Source organism: Oncorhynchus kisutch, linkage group LG11 (genome assembly GCF_002021735.2).
Source record: "Oncorhynchus kisutch isolate 150728-3 linkage group LG11, Okis_V2, whole genome shotgun sequence".
Taxonomy (NCBI): domain Eukaryota; kingdom Metazoa; phylum Chordata; class Actinopteri; order Salmoniformes; family Salmonidae; genus Oncorhynchus; species Oncorhynchus kisutch.
The window spans coordinates 68,514,670-68,534,845 of record NC_034184.2 but is presented as its reverse complement, the minus strand read 5'-3'; the positions used below and the strand labels follow the sequence as shown (position 1 = coordinate 68,534,845).

At 40.9% G+C, this 20,176-nt stretch overlaps 1 protein-coding gene across 3 annotated transcripts; it reads left to right on the top strand.

Moving 5' to 3' along the window:
* Nucleotides 1-3,435: 3,435 nt before the first annotated feature.
* Nucleotides 3,436-18,992, top strand: slc35b3 (solute carrier family 35 member B3). Of its 3 annotated transcripts, XM_031836177.1 has the most exons (11): nt 3,439-3,682; nt 4,266-4,489; nt 4,751-4,832; nt 11,241-11,362; nt 14,033-14,187; nt 15,563-15,670; nt 16,107-16,204; nt 16,322-16,414; nt 17,455-17,566; nt 18,058-18,127; nt 18,240-18,981. In XM_031836177.1, the coding sequence occupies exons 3-11, from the start codon at nt 4,809-4,811 to the stop codon at nt 18,388-18,390; spliced, it is 933 nt and encodes a 310-aa protein (XP_031692037.1). In that variant the 5' UTR covers nt 3,439-3,682; nt 4,266-4,489; nt 4,751-4,808; the 3' UTR covers nt 18,391-18,981. The 3 variants fall into 3 exon arrangements, with proteins under 3 accessions (XP_020350078.1, XP_031692037.1, XP_020350079.1); XM_020494489.2 differs by lacking the exon at nt 4,751-4,832 and having other exon boundaries at nt 3,436-3,682; nt 18,240-18,992; XM_020494490.2 differs by lacking the exon at nt 4,751-4,832 and having other exon boundaries at nt 3,439-4,040.
* The last annotated feature ends 1,184 nt before the right edge of the window (nt 18,993-20,176 follow it).

Genomic DNA, 20,176 nt, shown 5'->3' with positions numbered 1-20,176 from the left:
TGGTTGCACAGAAACAAGAAAACCAAAGCCTCTTTGCCTTCCTGAGTTCGAGTATGTAGTAGTTTACTAGGTTCTCTTCCCTCATTGGTTCACATACACATACACACTCTTCCCATACACTGCTGCTACTCTGTTTATTATCTATCCTGATTGCCTAGTCACTTTTCCCCCTACCTACATGTACATATTACCTCAACTACCTCGTACCCCTGCACATTGATTCCATACCGGTACTCCTTCTATATAGCCTAGTTATTGTTCTTTATAGTGTTACTATTTTCCATTTGTATTGGCTAATTTTCATACTTTTTAACTCTGCATTGTTGGGTAAGGGCTCACAAGTAAGCGTTTCACGGTCTACCCCTGTCCTATTCTGTGCGTGTGACAAATGAAATGTTATATTGTTAATACTGTATAACAACTGTGTATTCAATTGTATGTAGTGAGGCAAAGCCTATATGGTAAGGAATTCATGTTACCAACCTGTTGCCTAAGGGGCATGGGAAGCAGTCCCAAGGTATTTCACATAAATCCAAAGAGACATGTTCAAATGGTTTTAGCTCTTAGCAAGAAATAGAATCAGTTAATAGGCTACCTTACATCAGTTGTCAAATTCAGATAATTGATATGGATTGCCTGGACTTGCTTTGGTCATACTGCAGTCAAAAAGCAACACTGTTCACGGTAATGCTAAGGGACTAAATAAAAATGGACAAAATAAGTATTTTTACTTGAATACTTAGGAAGACAGTTGAGTTTTGAAAGCCATTTTTAACGGTGAATATCGGTCTTAGGTCTCACAACACAATGCATTCCTTTTACCAAAACAGAACATATGAAGTACATTCTGAGCATCTGTAACACCCCCAATATGGCCACACTTTTCTTAGGTCACTCGCAGAGGGATGGTGAAAAAAAGGAAAAATAAAAAATGTGAGACCAGCAAGCCTAGCAGATCAAAGAAAATAACATGAGAGAGGATATGAGTGCTTTGAGAAGTAATATAGTGGAGATACCATCTGTTTCCGTCGCATGCAGGAGGCTTCAGACTAGCCCAGGAAAGAGACAACAGAGAAGGCACTTTAGCCTGGGATAAAAGCAAACATAAATGGGTTATTAAGAAACCCTCAATGTTATAAAGGATTGGGTGATATTATACCATTCCGCAATCCTTTTCGAGAGGTCCATTCCCCCGTTGTTGGAAAAAGATAGGGTTTTTTATGACAAAATAAATGTAGGGATTATTTTTTATAAGACGAGCACCAGTGTAATTTACCTTTGGTATTTCCAATTTTGAAGTTGGCACTTTGGGTTGAAGGGTGTGTGTGTGTGTGTGTGTGTGTGTGTGTGTGTGTGTGTGTGTGTGTGTGTGTGTGTGTGTGTGTGTGTGTGTGTGTGTGTGTGTGTGTGTGTGTGTGTGTGTGTGTGTGTGTGTGTGTGTGTGTGTGTGTGTGTGTAATTTTCTTTTTAATTTCAGGCAAGTGGGTTAGGGGGAGAAACATATAGGTCATCAGTGGAGGGTACTGTGAAAGACAGCTCTCAGACTGTAATACCACCCTCTCAATGGATATTTAAGTTTGAGTCATCTTTGCAAGGCCACATTTGATTGCTCAAACTTTGCATTACAACAGTTGAGTTCAAAACGATCCAACAGCAGAATGACTAAAACAACCATGTTCAATTTGTTCAGTGGTCTTCAAACAACCTGTCTCAGTTGAAAAGGCAATTCAGCTTGATGCTGTTTCTGCACTTTGTCTTTCAAATAAGAACATGCAAGAGGAACATGCATAGGTCCATGCGAGCCTCCAAAGGATTTAATGTCCTTTGTGATCCAAACTGCAAGGGGCTATATTTAATCCAGATTTGACTGGTTCAGAAGTCATTTCATTCCCTTCATCTCTCTTTCTGGCCTTTATTTATCACAGGTTCGTCCTGTGCGCGCTGGTGCAAAGCCATTACACGACTATGTACATTTTTGAACAATCAATAAATAATTATTTTATTATTTAAAAGGGTCTTATGGGGAGGAAATGGGTTTTATTACATAAATCCATCATTTTTGATGAATGGGTACACTTGTAAAGTTTGATGGGAAAAGAAAGTGGTCAGCCCCATGCAGACTACCATGCATTGCTGAATAGCTTTTTTTTACAGCCAGGCTGTAAATATGACATTTGTGTCTCTTTGGGACTGTTATTTGGAATGCAGCGTAACAGGTAGGGGACTCGTAAATTCAGAGACATTAATTAACCCCTTGCATTTAGTGTTTGGGCTCCTTTTAGGTATAGGAGGTGACCTGTGAGTAGTGGGGGTTAAGGGATGTGGCCGGACTGGCCAGCCAAGCAGCGCCCAAGTTCCCATTCAAAATGAGTTATTAACAGAATTTTTTGAAAATTGTAGCCTGGCTATTTAGTGTCATATAGCCCCGGCCGTGGCGGCTGGAGGCCTCCTAGGGACAAAAGGCAATACCATTACAATCAAATCTAAGATGGAAGAGGGATTGAGCTGTCCACTCTGAATTTTTATATTGTCAAAGAGCTGGGAGGAAATAATGCCATCCTAGAGTGAATTAACCTCCTGTGTGGACGGAAAAGCCATGTCATCTACTGGGAGAGGGAGAGAATTGGACAGCTCGGAGAAGGAGAGAATTGGACAGCTCGGAGAGGGAGAGAATTGGACAGCTCGGAGAGGGAGGAGGGATGGAGGGAGGGCAGAGGGATACAGTAAGGGCTGGGGGAGGGGGATCAGAGGGAAGAGGGGATCATACCGTGAGCTGTTAAGGCCCTATGGAGAGTCAACATCAAACACAGGACAGGATCGGTCCTTCTCGGTCAGACAAGGGATATGTCAAAGTTTTGCCTCTGGTTTTGCTTCGTTGTCATTGAATCAAAAAATCAAAAATAACAGCACAAAGGGTGCATTTAGTGAGCAATAGTGCCATATAAAATCATGCAATTCATGTTCTATCTGGGATTCTTGTCAATAATGTCAAGTGAGTTCATATTTCACCATTTGCTGAATTGCAAAAAAAAAGTAAACACAAAGTAAAGTAAACACAAAACAAGAAAGGATTATATGAATAAGCATTTTACCTTCCAGTTCCTTGAAAAGTAGACTGTCTGGAAGGACTGGTTCTGCTGTTTACAAATGATTTGCAGACACACAAGAAGACCGGTGTGTACATTAAGTAATCCTATGTGTTTAAGAAGTTATAGACCATCCAGCGCTGGACAAGGTAGGTAGGGTGTGGATATATCTATAACACCAAACTTCTCAATGCAAACTATAATGCACGATGTGATGAGGAATTACTTTTTTCTGTTTTGCACTGACTGAGTAGGCTACAATACGAATGTAGCTAGGTGCATTTCATTTTTCAACTGACCTGGTGTTGTTCCCTCCACCAATGGGAAATGAGGTCATAGTTCGAGACGAGTCACACTCAGCGGAAGTTGTTGGCTGCTGCCAGGAGATAGCAGCAGCGGTTCGCAAGTTAGCAAATGTGCTACAGGTCTTTTCGCATCAAAATAATTAAAATGTCAATACAATAGCTTAAAAACATGGATCCGTCACGTCTGGAAACGTTATAATAATCCGAATCGATTGAAGAACAACGCAGCATTCACATTTCAAACCCGGAAGTTTTGTTCAGCTAGCATGCTAGCTTGTAGCAGCTAACCAGGTAGCTAGTTAGAATTTTAAGTAAAAATAAAACGTTATAGTTTAGCTTGTAAAGAAGTTAGCTAAATGTAATTTTGAATTGCAGAAAATAGCTCGAATAAAGTCGATGTTCGAATGTATGTCATATGTTGGTGTTTTGAAATGTTCAGTGGTCGTTTTAGGATTTTCCCCACGCTTCAACTCACTGCAGTTGTTATTAACTCGATAGGTAGATTGGCTATCTGAGTAGCTAGCAATTAGTCATTGTTGTATTCAATCAAATAGTTAGCTAGTTTAGTAGTGCTGTATATCTCAAGGAGTAAAATCCCGAAACGCCCACGGATAATTGATAATTGCGCTGTTGTCCTTGTTTGTTACAGGTAAAATTCCCTTAGCTTACTATCTAGCTATGCCAGTTTTGAATCGGTCAATGTGTGTCGGTGAAAGATACCTGATACAGACAATAACGTGTTGGCTACTATGCATACAAGTACACAGACCAATTTTCTTCCTCATCTTCCCACCCTTAGTATATAGCCTGTCACATCCTTTTGCAACAGAAAGCAAAGTATTGAAACTACCTAAGTACTGTATTTGATCCCCAGACACAATGAGTGCCAAATTCGGCCTGATGAACTACAACAACGCCCGGAAGCACCTGTCTATCTCCATCCCGTCTTCCAGCGAGGTCATGATGTCTCCGCACATTAAGTCTGTGGAGGAGCTGAGAGTGCTAGGCATCAACCTGAGCAGCTTCAACACCGCTACCCAGTTCTGCATCTGCACGGCGGGTGTCTTCCTCTTTTACCTCATCTATGGCTACCTACAAGTAAGCAGGGGTGTATTTAGCCCTTGATCATGACTCTCAGTTCCATTAGATTACACATAAGAATCATTGGATGAAGGCGTCTTCTGTTGGGGGGGGGGTTGTTAATGCATCGCTTGCGGTTTTGGAAGCATAGGACCATATCTTACATATCAAGAAATAATGCAAAAAAGATTAAAGGTTAAATTGATACACACCCTTGTTAGGGCTAGTGTTCCTACACAGCCATATCTCCATGTTACAGTGCTTGTTTCCTGAAAACAGGCAGTAGACAAGAGACCTGTGTGTGAGCGTAACTCGGGAAGTGAAGCAAAAGTGTAGTATGGATCTGTGCAAAACTGCTACAGTAAGTGTTCGTTTTTTATTTGAAGGATTCTTTCTCACTGGTGCAAGATAAGGACCATATGTTTTTGATAGCCGTATTGCATGCGATGATTTTTGACTTTTCTAAATGTTAAAACACAGCGTCAGGATTGTAGTTCACTTGAGGCAGTCATGGGCGAAGCTAATGGCTGAGAACTGTAGGGAGAAGGCAGAATGACGCCGAGAGTTTTTCGAGAGCTAGGGTGTATTCACTAGGAACCAAACAGAAGCGAACAGGGAGGGGCCTGCCTGAATTTGTCCAATAGAAACAGTTGTGAAACGTTTTGCAACTGTTTTCAGCTGTTTACTTCAGTGTTCAGATATTAGGGCATGGGGTAGCTGCTCTTAGCAATGCTAGTATTTACGCTAGTGTTGCTGAAATATAACATTTGATTTATACTTACTGTGTCTGTAGGCTTGGTCCTTATGCAGGGGGAATTTGAGGGGAAAAAACAGCTAATGGAAGGTAGAATTTAACAGAACGTGGGTCTATTGTAGACCCATGCAGTTCCTCAGTGATGTTACCCACAACAACAAAAATACTATAGTGTATGCTATGGTAGGAATACTGTAGTGTTTTTAGTGAATACTGTGCTGCTTTTAGTGAATACTGTAGTATTTACTGCAGTATACTGTAGTATTTACAGTTTACTATAGTATTTTGTAGTAAAAAGGAAAAGTATATACTATAGTAATTGAGGACTGTAGTATACTATAGTATTTACAGTAGTGTTTTTGCAAACTAGTATGGTACACTGTACTATTTACTGTAGTGTTTTTGGGGATATTACTGTAGTATTTACCAATATGTTTTTATTTTATTATCTTTGACATGGAAGTTGGGAGCTTTCTCCTTGAGGAAATCTAATGGAGAAATACTAAAACAGCAAATGAAGAGTTCAGAGCTTCTGCTCTTTTCTATACCCATAGTTTACACAATATATGGTCTATACTTGGCATTTAGGTTTTTCACTTACCGGTGACACAAATTGGGACATGGGGGAGGGGAATGGGCAGGGTACAGTGGGGCAAAAAAGTATTTAGTCAGCCACCAATTGTGCAAGTTCTCCCACTTAAAATGAGATGAGAGAGGCCTGTAATTTTCATCATAGGTACACTTCAACTATGACAGACAAAATTAGAGAAAAAAATCCAGAAAATCACATTGTAGAATTTTTTATGCATTTATTTGCAAATTATGGTGGAAAATAAGTATTTGGTCACCTACAAACAAGCAAGATTTCTGGCTCTCACAGACCTGTAACTTCTTCTTTAAGAGGCTCCTCTGTCCTCCACTCGTTACCTGTATTAATGGCACCTGTTTGAACTTGTTATCAGTATAAAAGACACCTATCCACAACCTCAAACAGTCACCCTCCAAACTCCACTATGGCCAAGACCAAAGAGCTGTCAAAGGACACCAGAAACAAAATTGTAGACCTGCACCAGGCTGGGAAGACTGAATCTGCAATAGGTAAGCAGTTTGGTTTGAAGAAATCAACTGTGGGAGCAGTTATTAGGAAATGGAAGACATACAAGACCACTGATAATCTCCCTCGATCTGGGGCTCCACGCAAGATCTCACCCCGTGGGGTCAAAATGATCACAAGAACGGTGAGCAAAAATCCCAGAACCACACGGGGGGACCTAGTGAATGACCTGCAGGGAGCTGGGACCAAAGTAACAAAGCCTACCATCAGTAACACACTACGCCGCCAGGGACTCAAATCCTGCAGTGCCAGACGTGTCCCCCTGCTTAAGCCAGTACATGTCCAGGCCCGTCTGAAGTTTGCTATAGAGAGCATGATTGGATGATCCAGAAGAAGATTGGGAGAATGTCATATGGTCAGATGAAACCAAAATATAACTTTTTGGTAAAAACTCAACTCGTCGTGTTTGGAGGACAAAGCATGCTGAGTTGCATCCAAAGAACACCATACCTACTGTGAAGCATGGGGGTGGAAACATCATGCTTTGGGGCTGTTTTTCTGCAAAGGGACCAGGACGACTGATCCGTATAAAGGAAAGAATGAATGGGGCCATGTATCGTGATATTTTGAGTTCCATCAGCAAGGGCATTGAAGATGAAATGTGGCTAGGTCTTTCAGCATGACAATGATCCCAAACACACCGCCCGGGCAACGAAGGAGTGGCTTCGTAAGAAGCATTTCAAGGTCCTGGAGTGGCCTAGCCAATCTCCAGATCTCAACCCCATAGGAAATCTTTGGAGGGAGTTGAAAGTCTGTGTTATCCAGCAACAGCCCCAAAACATCACTGCTCTAGAGGAGATCTGCATGGACGAATGGGCCAAAATACCAGCAACAGTGTGTGAAAACCTTGTGAAGACTTACAGAAAACGTTTGACCTCTGTCATTGCCAACAAAGGGTATATAACAAAGTATTGAGATAAACTTTTGTTATTGACCAAATACTTATTATCCACCATAATTTGCAAATAAATTCATTAAAAATCCTACAATGTGATTTTTCTTTTTTCATTTTGTCTGTTGAAGTGTACCCATGATAAAAATTACAGGCCTCTCATCTTTTTAAGTGGGAGAACTTGCACAATTGGTGGCTGACTAAATACTTTTTTGCCCCACTGTATATGCAAATTAAATACTGTAGTATATACTCTAGTAAAAAAAAAACTGCAGTGTATTTGCTGACATTTCTGTAGTATTTACAAGCATTTTTTTGTGGACAATACTGTAGTGTTTACTTTTTCTATACAAACCGGTTTGGTACTAGAATTTTGTCAAGTTTGGTACTTCTGTCTAATGTGTCTCACCTGACTCAGAGGACCAAGTATGTATATTGGTGCGGCCCTGTTATAGTGCAAAGAGCCTGCTCGACATGCTCATTCATTGCTAGAGCTGTCTGGGCTGCATTGTTAGCTCCCCACTCATGCTGCCCAGCAGTTAACACACTTGAATAATGCAACACGGCATGTAGAAATGTTGAAACTGTTCATTACTGTTCGCAAAACAATGTCCATACAGGCTAAAATGATTTTACAATGTAAGACGATGCTGGTAACTTCCAGCGTTAATTGTAGTCTTAACTTTCCTTGCTAGCTTACAGCTAAAGCAACATCAATTCACTACCCTAGTACTTTGTTTGTGATACCATAGCGCAAAATATGCTGATTTCAAAGCTGATTGTTTTTTTAATTAATTCACTCTGTTCCCCTCGCCACTAAAAACTCATTCACTTCTTTGTCTCCCTCACATCCCGTCTGGTTTACACTAGATTCCATAGCCACAAAGTCAGATTCTACAGCTACATTTTGCCTCGCAAATTACTACTTTCTTAAAGAGACAACACACACTTTTCTAAAAGAAGAGATTGCTTCTTCTTTGAAAATGCTGTACAATATGTTCTCCTAAGTGTAGTTGCCAATAAAATAAGTCCTAAATGTATTGTTTGTCATCTGTAGCGCCATGAAATGAGCTAAAACAGGCTCAACTCAATGCATGCACACACTCCTATTGAATACTATGCATTCACCTGTATTGTGAATAGACCTAGTCTACATCTCGATTTACCCAGTTTATCAGTAGAGATTTACCTATTAAATAAATGATTACCCTTATGTTGTTTTGTAGTTAGATTGGTAAAAACACTTTCAAATTATATGTATGACTGTATAATTGATAAATTAATGCATACTTGGCTGTCTCCAAAAAATGGACATAATGTTTCAAATGTAATGATATTAACCTCCAAAGATACCCAACGATTGGACAGTTGAAGCTGAGTTTATCTGTCTGGATGAAGTGCCATTTTGGGACTTTGGCTAATAAGTCTTATTTTTGTTGTTGTGGTATAGTGATGGTATCGAGTATAGTGATGGTATCGAGTATAGTGATGGTATCGAGTATAGTGATGGTATCGAGTATAGTGATGGTATCGAGTATTGTCACAAGTGTTGCACGGTATACTAGTACCATGGTAATATCATGGGTACCAAAATGTCATGATACTTATGATACCAACATTTTAGAATACCTTAGTACCATTTCATATGATACTACCAACCTTTTCAGCCCTACCGATCCAAAGAACCTGCTGGCGCCTGTTACAAAATGTTTATAAAGTCAGTTGAGTTGAAGCAACAGCCACTAACTAGTCTCTTATATGAGCAGGACCGACAATATCCACTTTACTTTCATGGCATATCACTGTGAGGCAGCTGTAAACAGCCAGCTGCATCCTCTACCAGCCCTCACCTGCTTCTCTCCGTCCGCTCTTCACGCGCATCTATTCCACTTTCAGACCCTGTTGTTAAATTTGTACATTTGTTACATTAGAGGAGAGTGCAAAGCTGGCACGGTTGATACATTGTCATTTCATCGCCTGTTATGACCAAGAGCACAGATCAGTCTGAGTAGGCTTTTCAAGTTCAATGTCATGCATCCTCTGAGGGTCAGAGAGGGAAAATGGAGCAGTGCTTGGCGACACGGCTTGCTTTCAGCTTTACAGCAGAGAAGACATCTTGTCTCTAAACGGTTGAAAACATACCCATATTACCGGAGATGCCTATTTTTATTTCTATTGGGATTCGTGCGCATTTTATATAATTTCACAAACCATTAAACTAATCCCGGGTCGCTAATTATTGGTTTAATAACAAACAACGTTGTTCAGTCATGTTACCTAGCTAGCTAACAACCTGCTAACTTGACAGTAGGTTTAGGCAAATTTGATTGCCCCAGGAAGAGAGGAAAAGGGTCTGCTACTCATGAGAAGGAGAGTGTGTGTCTGGGTTAACTGAAGAGTAAAGAAGGTTCCATGCAATGTTTTATCCTTCCTGACACAATGACATGCAGATCATTATGCATGTATATCACAGGAGGATGGTGGCACCTTAATAGGGGAGGACGGGCTCGTGGTAAGGGCTGGAGTGGTATGATGCCATTCTATTTGCACCGTTCCAGCCATTATTATGAGTCGTCCTCCCTTCAGCAGCCTCCACTGATATATACTCCTTCCTCCCATTCCTCCAGCCAAATCATAGGTAGGCCTTTGCAAATATAAGCAATTCTATGCAGAAATATAATATAAGCCATTCTATGCAGTATTCTATTATACATTGTGAAGTTAAATTCAATGTGTTGTTTTGAGTTGAAGTGTAAATTTCAGTGACAAGTTTTTTGGGGATGGGGAGAACAGGATGATAGGCCACAAATGTTTTGCCACGTGGTATCGCGATGGTACTCACTATCGTCATACTTGGCCTGGTATCGTTTGTAAAATGGTGGTATCGTGACCAGCCTAATTGTGATACTAAACCTGGTATAAAGTCAAAATGAAAAACCTGGTATAAAGTCCAAATGAAAAACCTGGTATAAAGTCAAAATGAAAAACCTGGTATAAAGTCAAAATTCTGGTATTGTGACAAAATTACATTATACTACAGTTTACTACAGAATTCTATAGTAAGTACTGTAGTATTCTATAGTAAATTGTAGTATTTCAAGTTAAGTTATGTCACATGCACAAGTACAGTGAAAGGCCTTTCTCCAAACCCAACAATGTATTAATGAATATGTTTTTTTATTTGAGCAGTTTCTCAGCTTACGTCATGTCAAAATATAAGTCCCCCCCAAGAGTTCTTGCTTTTTTTGTGCAGGTATTGCATACATACAGGGCTTTTATTTTGATATGAGGTAAGCAGAGAGGAAGTGGGTTTACAACAGAACCACGTTTGGAAAGTCTATTTTATTTTTAAATGTTCTATTAGATGTTTTTTTCTCAATTTCCCCCTTCAAAAGGACCAACCCTACGGACAATCGGCAGAGTAAGTATTTAGCTTCCGGTGACTATTCCGTTTTACTGTAAGCTAATTCCTAGCTAAAAGCAGCTAGGCATGGGGCTGCTGTAATAGTCCTTCCTGATGTGGGTGTAGTCGGATAGTATTTTTGAGTTTATGGCAAGACTACTTTATATGACAGTTTTACACGTTCTTCACAATCTGGCCTTAATTAATGGCTAAATGTACTCTTAATATCTACCGTGTACAGGCAGAAGAGGATGGGCCACCCCTCTAAGCCAGGTTCTGCTCTAGAATTCTACCTTTTAGGTCGTTTTTCCTGGCCACTGTGCTTTCGCTTCTGTTCTGCTTGCTCTTTGTGGTCTACGCCTGGTTCCTGTAAAGCAGTTTGTGACATCACAGATGTAAACAGCAGTTGTAAAAGGGCTTTATAAAAATATATTTGGTTGATTGACTGACGGATTCACCATACAATTGGTTGTTGACACATGCTAAGCAGGGACATTTTATCAGCAAGCCTCACTGAGGATACTGTGGAAAGCTACAGGAAAAGTAGTGATTTACTTCACCACAGGCTTGAAAGTAGACTTATCAGACTTTATCTGCTGTTTTCAGGAGCTCATATTTTCCGTGGAGGGTTTCAAGCCCTTCGGATGGTACCTCACCCTGGTACAGTTTGGGTTCTACTCCCTGTTTGGACTGGTGGAATTGCAGCTCACACAGGACAAACGGAGAAGGTAAACAAGGGAATGGAGTTCAATTAGGCCTCTGCTCTTCAGCAAACAAAGAAAAGTAGGAGTGGTGTTTACCAACAAAGACGGGGATCCAGTAGGGCTTTCCTTGAGAATAACATCAATAGACTGACTATTTCATGGTTAATGGCATTCAGCACTAATAAATAGATTGAGATTGACTAAATCATAGAATGATCAGTCTCTGTCCCGTTAACTATTAATAGTATGTTAATTGCTACAGTATGTGCCTTGTCACTTCAAACAATATAACCTGTGATCTACCTCAAGACCTATTGATATCAACAACACTTCATCTTGGGGTGGATGAATTCTGCCGAATCTGTTGCAAAACCTTTCTTAAAGGGAAGCAAACGGGGAGGGACCTACCTACATTTGTCCAATAGAAACTCTTGTTTTGCTCTGTTTGGTTCGTAAACGGTTTCTGTAATGAATACACCTCTGTATTTAGGGGTTTTTCTTGGTCAAAAGGGGCTTAGGTGGTGGGCATGCCAATGGGCATGGTCAGTGCAGGTGAATTATAGAGAACATTTTAGAGGCCCCCATCTTGCAGGGTTCATACGGTAATGAAAATCCAGGAAAAGTTTGGGGAAATGATCAAATACGAAAAGTCCTGGAAATTAATTTCATAGTTTCTGTTTATGTAATTTATTTAGGGACAGTTGTAAAATATTTGATCAAGTAAATAAAAACCAACATCAGCCAGGATTCGAATGACACTAGCACATTGGTGTTTGCGTGTAGGACCTGCATAGCGCCAGACGAATATGATAGAGAACACATTAACTAGGTAGCCAATTCAAAACATATCTTGTACCGTTTAGTTATGTTTAGCTATCATTACCATGTATTAATGTTTTCTGCATGTCTCAAAAAACCTGTGAATACGGCCATACAAAGTTCATATTATTAATTTAAACAAATATTTTTGAAAAATGAATGATTCACTTCGCCATTGTATTAGTTGGGATTCGGTTCAATCAATTTATTTTGTAAATACTTAATTTGGGCATCCAATGTATAGGACATTGCAACTTAATACATGCTAGTCAGCATGCAAAGTAAATATAAAGATTTGTAGCCTACCATAGCCATTGGATCTTTGATATATAGAATGAGTCAATTATTTCAAAAGGCATAAAATGTATTTGGTTGCAATGTTTTACATCAAGGGTGGTCAATCAGGTGGTCAATCATCCTCCAGGAGAGCTAATGGATGTGCAGACTTTTATTGCAGGCCCCTCTAATAAGTCAGCGTTTCAATTCATCCCAAAGGTGTTTGATGGGGTTGAGGTTAGGGTTCTGGGCAGGCCAGTCAAGTTCTTCCACCCCGATCTCAACAAACCATTTCTGTATGGACTTCGCTTTGTGCACGGGGGCATTGTCATGCTGAAACAGGAAAGGGCCTTCCCCAAACTGTTGTCACAAAGTTGGAAGCACAGAATCATCTAAAATGTCATTGTATGCTGTAGCGTTAAGATTTCCCTTCGCTGGAACTAAGGGGCCTAGCCCTAATCATGAAAAACAAACCCAGGCCATTATTCCTCCTCCACCAAACTTTACAGTTGGCACTGTATTGGGGCAGGTAGCTTTCTTCTGGCATCCTCTAAACCAAGATTTGGACTGCCAGGTGGTGAAGCATGATTCATGACTCCAGAGAACGCGTTTCCGCTGCTCCAGGGTCCAATGGCGGCGAGCTTTACACCACTCCAGCTGACGCTTGGCATTGCACATAGTGATCTTAGGCTTTGTGTGCTACTGCTCGGCCACGGAAGCCCATTTCATGAAGCTCCCGACGAACAATTCTTGTGCTGATGTTGCTTCCAGAGGCAGTTTGGAACTCGGTAGTGAGTGTTGCAACCGAGGACAGATGATTTTTACACACTCGGCAGTCCACACTCCTGTTCTGTGAGCCTGTGTGGGTAACCACATCGCTGCTGAGCCGTTTCCACTTCACAATAACAGCAGTTGACAGGGGCAGCTCAAGCAGGGCATAAATTTGACCAACTGACTGAAAGGTGGCATCTTACGATGGTGTCACGTTGATAGTTACTGAGCTCTTCAGTAAGGTCATTCTACTGCCAGTATTTGTCTATGGAGATTGCATTTGCCCGATTTTATATACCTGTCAGCAACGGGTGTGGCTGAAATGGCTAAATCCACTAATTTGAAGGGGTGTCCACATACTTTTGTATATAAGTATACATATATATATATACTTTTGTATGTATTTAGCCATGGAGCTGAGATACATTTTTACCATTTTAAAGTGAATTTCCTGCAATTCTATGCATTTTGCCACAGCTAATGCTGTTATTTTTGCTCAAACATAATAATTAAACGAATACTGCTTTATTAATTGTTTTTCGAAATATTATATTCTCCCTGACTGTCTAGCTTTTATTTTGGTGATTGTTAGTTCTCAACGATGATCTTATAAAAACATATATTGCACCTTTATCTTTTCTACATACTTTATATCTGGTTTACGTTTACACTGAAAGTGTTTATTTGCTTACACTGTTTGGACTGTTTGGAAAAAAACACCCACGCAAGGATTTCAATGGCAGAAAAATCCCATGTATTGCTAGTTTTTGTATTTTGTTTTTGTTGTTATCCCACAAGGCTTGCTAATTGCTCTTTTTCTTTTTGCAGAATACCAGGGAAGACGTACATGATCATAGCATTTCTAACGGTGGGGACCATGGGCCTATCAAACACCTCACTGGGTTACTTGAATTATCCTACACAGGTCATCTTCAAGTGCTGCAAACTCATTCCTGTCATGATAGGAGGCGTATTCATTCAAGGCAAGTGGCAAAAGGAAGTTGATCTTTGTTTGTATGAGAGCCCATATTCGCGAAGAGTGCGATTAGGAGTGCTGATCTAGGATCAGTTTAGCCTTTTAGATCATAATGATTGTAAATGAAGGGGACCTGATCCTAGATCAGCAGTCCTAGTTTGAGACACTTAATGAATATGGGCCCTGATCAAGACATGAAAATGCTGCCTAATAATGTTTGTCCTTTTGCATGTGGGTAATGAACTAAACACATAACTTTTTTTGGGGGGGGGGGGGGGGGGGTTAAGCCTAACTGTCAATCATAGGAGAGGCTCTCTAGAAACCTCCTGTGAGTGTCTTACCTCACACCCGTTATGCCCTTACCTCCAAACAATGACCAACTTTTCAACTTTTATTTTGGAGTTTTGTCCATGCTTAGTTTTTTGGGTTGTTTGCAAGTGTTGAATTTCAGGGTGAGGAGGCCTAGTTCTCAGTACTCTGTCTTTCATCTCGGAGACATTGTCTTCATAAAGGTTCCACGTCTTAGCGATCAAACACTCGTTTTTTTCCTTCCTCCCCCTCCCTGCATTTGCGATGTTGACCATGGGTCCCCCAGGGGGACTAGTTGGAAACGCTACTGCGTTCACTCAGGATGCCAGCGAGATCTGATGTGAACCCTTCAAAGGGGAACAGAGGGAGGAATGAAAGCAAGCCAGACCAACCTGCTGCGTCACCTTGTCACCCCCGAGGCATCTATCGGCCTGTTTGGGAAGACTCCTCAGTCTCCTCTTGTTTTTTTGTTGCATTTTACGTGTCCAACACCAACCAACCTCAACCCCCTCTTCTTTCCTGTTTGGATTTAATTGAGTTGAAGAGTCCAGTAGAAAGTTGGAGAGAAAAAAAAATCTCTTGGTATGGGCCATGTGCACCACCCGACCTGCAGCCAGTGTCACGCAGGCCTCTCAACTCGCTTGGATCTGGAGCAGAGCGGCGAAGCGCCTTTCTCTCCTCTCTTCTACGCCGCTCATAAGTTCCTCTATCTAGCCGGCGTGTTTACGTTTTCCACCTGACCCATAAGGAGGGGGTAAATACCCAAGCGCCGTTTATCGCCACATATTCTGTCGTTTCCCTGTCTTGTCAGAAAGGGAAATGCCCTCCGAATTACCAAAAGTTAAGTTTGTCTTTTGTTTCGAAGGTTTTCCTGATCGGATGTCAGTCATGACAGGTGTCGGATCAATCCGAATCACAAGAAGAAAGATCTGGACACTAAGATCCACTGACTGTTTTTAACTTTCCATCCAAGTGGAACTTGTCAATCAACTCTTCCTATTCTGGTAAATTGTTAGTCATCTGTTATGGAGGAATTGCGTGACTTTGTAGCCTAACTCCTCTGTTTTCTTCAGGGAAACGCTACAATCTGGCTGATGTGTCTGCTGCTCTCTGTATGAGCCTGGGACTCATCTGGTTCACCCTAGCTGACAGTAAAGTCGCCCCCAACTTCAATGCAACCGGTAACATGTGAATCTGTTATCTATCTAGGTATTAGTAAAGGAGCCTGTTGTTACAACACTGTTTAACTATGGATCATTACTTTCACCATCCAAATCCTTTCACTGTGATTTTGTATTTGATACACAGAGAACCTGTATCAAATGAATCAGCATACTGACATTTATGAGCCTGGGGCAAATTAAGCCTAGTGGTTGTTACCTAGGCTGGGACTAAAGTATTTTTTAAATGTGGAGTTTGAACTCCTAAAGAACTATATATAATGCTTTATCTAAAAAGTTTGACCTTGTACCACATACATTATGTACAAACATATAGGTTTTCCCACACTCCAAAAGTACAGATGCTGTTTCAGCAATTCAGAAACATCCATTGCTGTGCTGTTATTGTCATTCTTTAGCAATTTGGCGGTTAACCTGGTTGTGTCTGGTGTTTTAGGGGTCCTCCTCATCTCTCTGGCTCTGTGCGCTGATGCTGCCATTGGGAACGTGCAGGAGAAAGCCATGAAGCTCCATAACGGCTCTAACTCTGAAATGGTACCGAGGACCCGCCTTAAAACCAACTTGTTATATTTATATTGTAAACCCAATTGTGTAGTGTCCTGAATCACCTCAGAAATGTGACTTATGTGTGTCATTTTGATTGTGTTAAAGGTTTTGTATTCCTATTCCATCGGTTTTGGGTACATATTGACAGGCCTGTTGGGTGCAGGTGGATTGGGACCAGCAGTGGCCTTTTGCTCTCAGGTTAGTAGAACCCTCTCTGTTATACACTGAGTGTACAAAACATTAGGAGCACCTTCCTAATATTGAGTTGCATCCCCTTTGGCCCTCAATTCGTCGGGGCATTGACTCTACAAGGTGTCGAAAGCATTCCACAGGGATGCTGGCCCTTGTTGACGCCAATGCTTCCCACAGTTGTGTCAAGTTGGCTGGATGTCCTTTGGGTGGTGGACCATTCTTGATACACAAGGAAAACTGTTGAGCATGAAAAACCCAGCAGCGTTGCAGTTCTTGACACAAACTAGTGCATCTGGCACCTACTACCATACTCTGTTCAAAAGCACTTAAATATTTTGTCTTGTCCATTCACAGTCTGAAAGGCACAGATACACAATCCATGTCTCAAAGCTTAAAAATCATTCTTTAACCTGACTCCTCCCCTTCATCTGTAACCTGTCTCCTCCCCTTCATCTTTAACCTGTCTCCTCCCCTTCATCTTTAACCTGTCTCCTCCCCTTCATCTTTAACCTGTCTCCTCCCCTTCATCTTTAACCTGTCTCCTCCCCTTCATCTTTAACCTGTCTCCTCCCCTTCATCTTTAACCTGTCTCCTCCCTTTCATCTTTAACCTGTCTCCTCCCCTTCATCTTTAACCTGTCTCCTCCCCTTCATCTTTAACATTTCTCTTCCCTTTCATCTTTAACATTTCTCTTCCCTTTCATCTTTAACATTTCTCCTCCCCTTCATCTTTAACCTGTCCCCTCCCCTTCATATTTAACCTGACTCCTCCCCTTCATTTTTAACCTGTCTCCTCCACTTCATCTACACTGATTGAAGTGGATTTAACAAGTGACATCATAGCTTTCACCTGGATTCACCTGGTCAGTCTATGTCATAGAGAGAGCAGGTTTTCCTAATGTTTGATACTCTCAGCGTATTTCATTATAATAGATCAGACATGGACCGTTCTGTGGTTAGCATTTTGTTTGATGCTGTGTCGAAAACATATGAAGTGGGGGATTGATGGTGATATGACAATCTATTGAATCTTTTGTTTTCTTTCAGCATCCTGTGACAACATACGGTTATGCATTCTTCTTCTCTCTCACGGGGTACTTTGGCATTTCATTTGTGCTGGCCTTGATCAAACTCTTTGGAGCCCTGGTAGCAGTCACAGGTGAGAAGACCATTCTGTTCTGGGAAGATGCTTTGCTTGCAGAACCACACAAAGTAATTTTTCATGTCGAAGTGTTCATTTGAACTGTCCATATAGTTTCTTATGACTAAAAAGTCTGTATTTTACTTTTTAAAAATGTTTAATTCAGACATTTCTCCACCAATGGAAGCTTAAGTTAAAGAAGTTCTAACTAACCATATGAATCCACAGAAAAGATTTCTACAGTCTGAGTATGGATAACCTTACTAACACTCTAAAATCTAAAGCACAAACCTTTAACATTTTACAGATTACTGAAATAATGCCAGATCAGAGCGAACCTAATCTTATTTAGGATTCTGGAAACCTCCAGATTCATTTTGAGATTAACTGCAAATCAAACGTCAAAGTAATCTCATCAACAAAGCTAGATATCCATTAGATGTGACAGACTTACATTCAAGGTTGTGTGCTGTTATGTTTCTCACTTTTCTGTCTTCTGTTCATTTCAGTAACGACTGGACGTAAGGCGATGACGATTGTACTATCCTTTATGTTTTTCTCCAAGCCTTTTACTTTTCAGTGAGTCGTGTTATCTTCAACCTCTCGTAGCTTACGGTCCCTCAATTTAGCCATCATACTTTCAAGGCACTGAAAAGATTGTAACACGCCTCTCCGTTCCATTTCCTCTCAGGTACCTATGGGGTGGACTTTTAGTGCTGCTCGGCATCTTCCTGAATGTTTACAGCAAAAACAAAGACAAAATGAAGCTGCCATCTTTGGCGGACCTCAGGAATATGTTTCTGACCGGGAAGAAGGTCAGGCTGCTGTCACAGAACGTGTAGTAAAAGGGACCTGTGGTGGGCAGGATAAACAAACATTTTTCTAACGTTCCTATCCAACATGGACCTAATAACAGTGGGCTCCTAAGACATTCTTTGGCCACAGAGCTCCACAGAAACATTCCCAGGAGGAGAAAGTGGACACGGAGCACCTGCGAGACTCTGAAACGGAAGCTGACTCCTTAGCTAACCCAAATAGCACAGTTCTGCACTGTAAGTGACTCTATGACTTTAGCCTGAGCAAGACGAAGGGGGACGAAAGGTTGAAAGAGAATATATTGACATTTATTGAACTGATCATGTCCGAAATTGAATGCACCAAAAATATATATATCTTAAATGGCATATTGTCACCTGCATGTGCCAGAAGACAAAATCTAATGTTTTACTCAATCACTGTCTGACAAAATGTGTCTTCTCATGGTTTCTTTGTAATTTATATCCGATTGTACAAAAGACCGCTCAACAGTGACATTTTGAAGTGTGGGGCGGGCTATGCTCGGAAGTATATCAACGTGTCAACTGCCATATTTGCGAACCGTTTGTTTTGTTGAAATTGTAGCTCTTTTTTCATTAAACAAACTGGGAAGTTTATCCAAAAGCTTTTTTCATGTGTTTTTATATGTTACAGTGTAAGTAGCTGGCTTGACAGAGCCGTCTCTTATCCATTGGCTACAGAGGGGGGAGTTGAACGGCTGCCAAGGAGCTTCTCAGATGTTTACCCATCAGATGGCCCCGGGCTTGTTTGATTAGTAATCCTAGAATAAGATAGCACTAGAAAGAAAACAAACATTGTTTACAGGGCTTGGCTTTAAACCTCATTTGGATGAGCGGAACGTCACGTGTGTGTCAAGGTGACATTAGCTAGATTGGGTCCCTTCTATGAAACGGTGATGCTGCAACCAACACCTGGGTTTTTATTGGGGTGGATAGTGACTTCATTTTATTACTCTTTATTTCTCAGATTTTGGGGGATGATAATCCCATGCTACCTTTAGCAAATCATCCGTTGATCATTTAGATCCAGTTGTTTTAGGTGACAAAAAATACATCCTGGCTTCTTCGGTAACTGCTGTCCCCGAAGGACAAAAAAGAGGGAAATCTGTGTGTAACCTATAGTGTTGGGATACATATCGTTTCCATAGAAGAAGACAACGCGGCTGTGCACAGGTTGTCATCTCCCAGGAGGTCTAGACCTGTCGAGCCCCGTTCACTTAAGCTGGTACAGTTATGTCTGTTTCCCACAAAATACCCTTTGATGTGCCACCACTACTGCCTTGTGAACAAACATCTCCGCTCAGGTAAAGAAAAGCAGGAAGATCAAGAGAGTCACTGTGTCCTCCCTAAAAAAAATAGACCTAGTCCTCAAAGGTAGCAGGCTCACCAAGACCCTAATAACTATCTGGTTTCCCTTGTGTCTGTTTTAATATATTAAAGGTTGTGCCAATACATATCCGTAGTAGTCAGCTAATTAAAATAGTTTCAGGAGAAACACGAGTCATTTTAGTTTGTAAATCATTTAAAGCAACAACATTGCATATTTACCATCAAAGAGTTGGCCCTATTTTATTTGTAATTCATTCTTTGAAAATCAAGGGGCATGTTTCATTAGAATCAGTCTTAGAGATTCCACCTAACCATCTCTGTATGCTTCAGTGATGTGGCTGGCTTATTGGCTGACATTTTAGAATCTCCATCAGCAGGCTTGGAATAGAGTAGATGAGTGGGGAAAATGTTATCAAAGTCTTTAGCTTTGTCCTTCATGATCTGCCTTGCTGGCACTCGTCCT

Excerpts from the sequence above, each read along its gene's own strand:
- slc35b3 (XM_020494489.2), top strand. The coding sequence starts at position 4,271 with ATGAGTGCCAAATTCGGCCTGATGAACTACAACAACGCCCGGAAGCAC. Across the intron at positions 11,363-14,032 it reads ACACAGGACAAACGGAGAAG|AATACCAGGGAAGACGTACA; the intron begins GTAAACAAGGGA and ends TTCTTTTTGCAG. Across the intron at positions 16,415-17,454 it reads CAGTGGCCTTTTGCTCTCAG|CATCCTGTGACAACATACGG; the intron begins GTTAGTAGAACC and ends GTTTTCTTTCAG.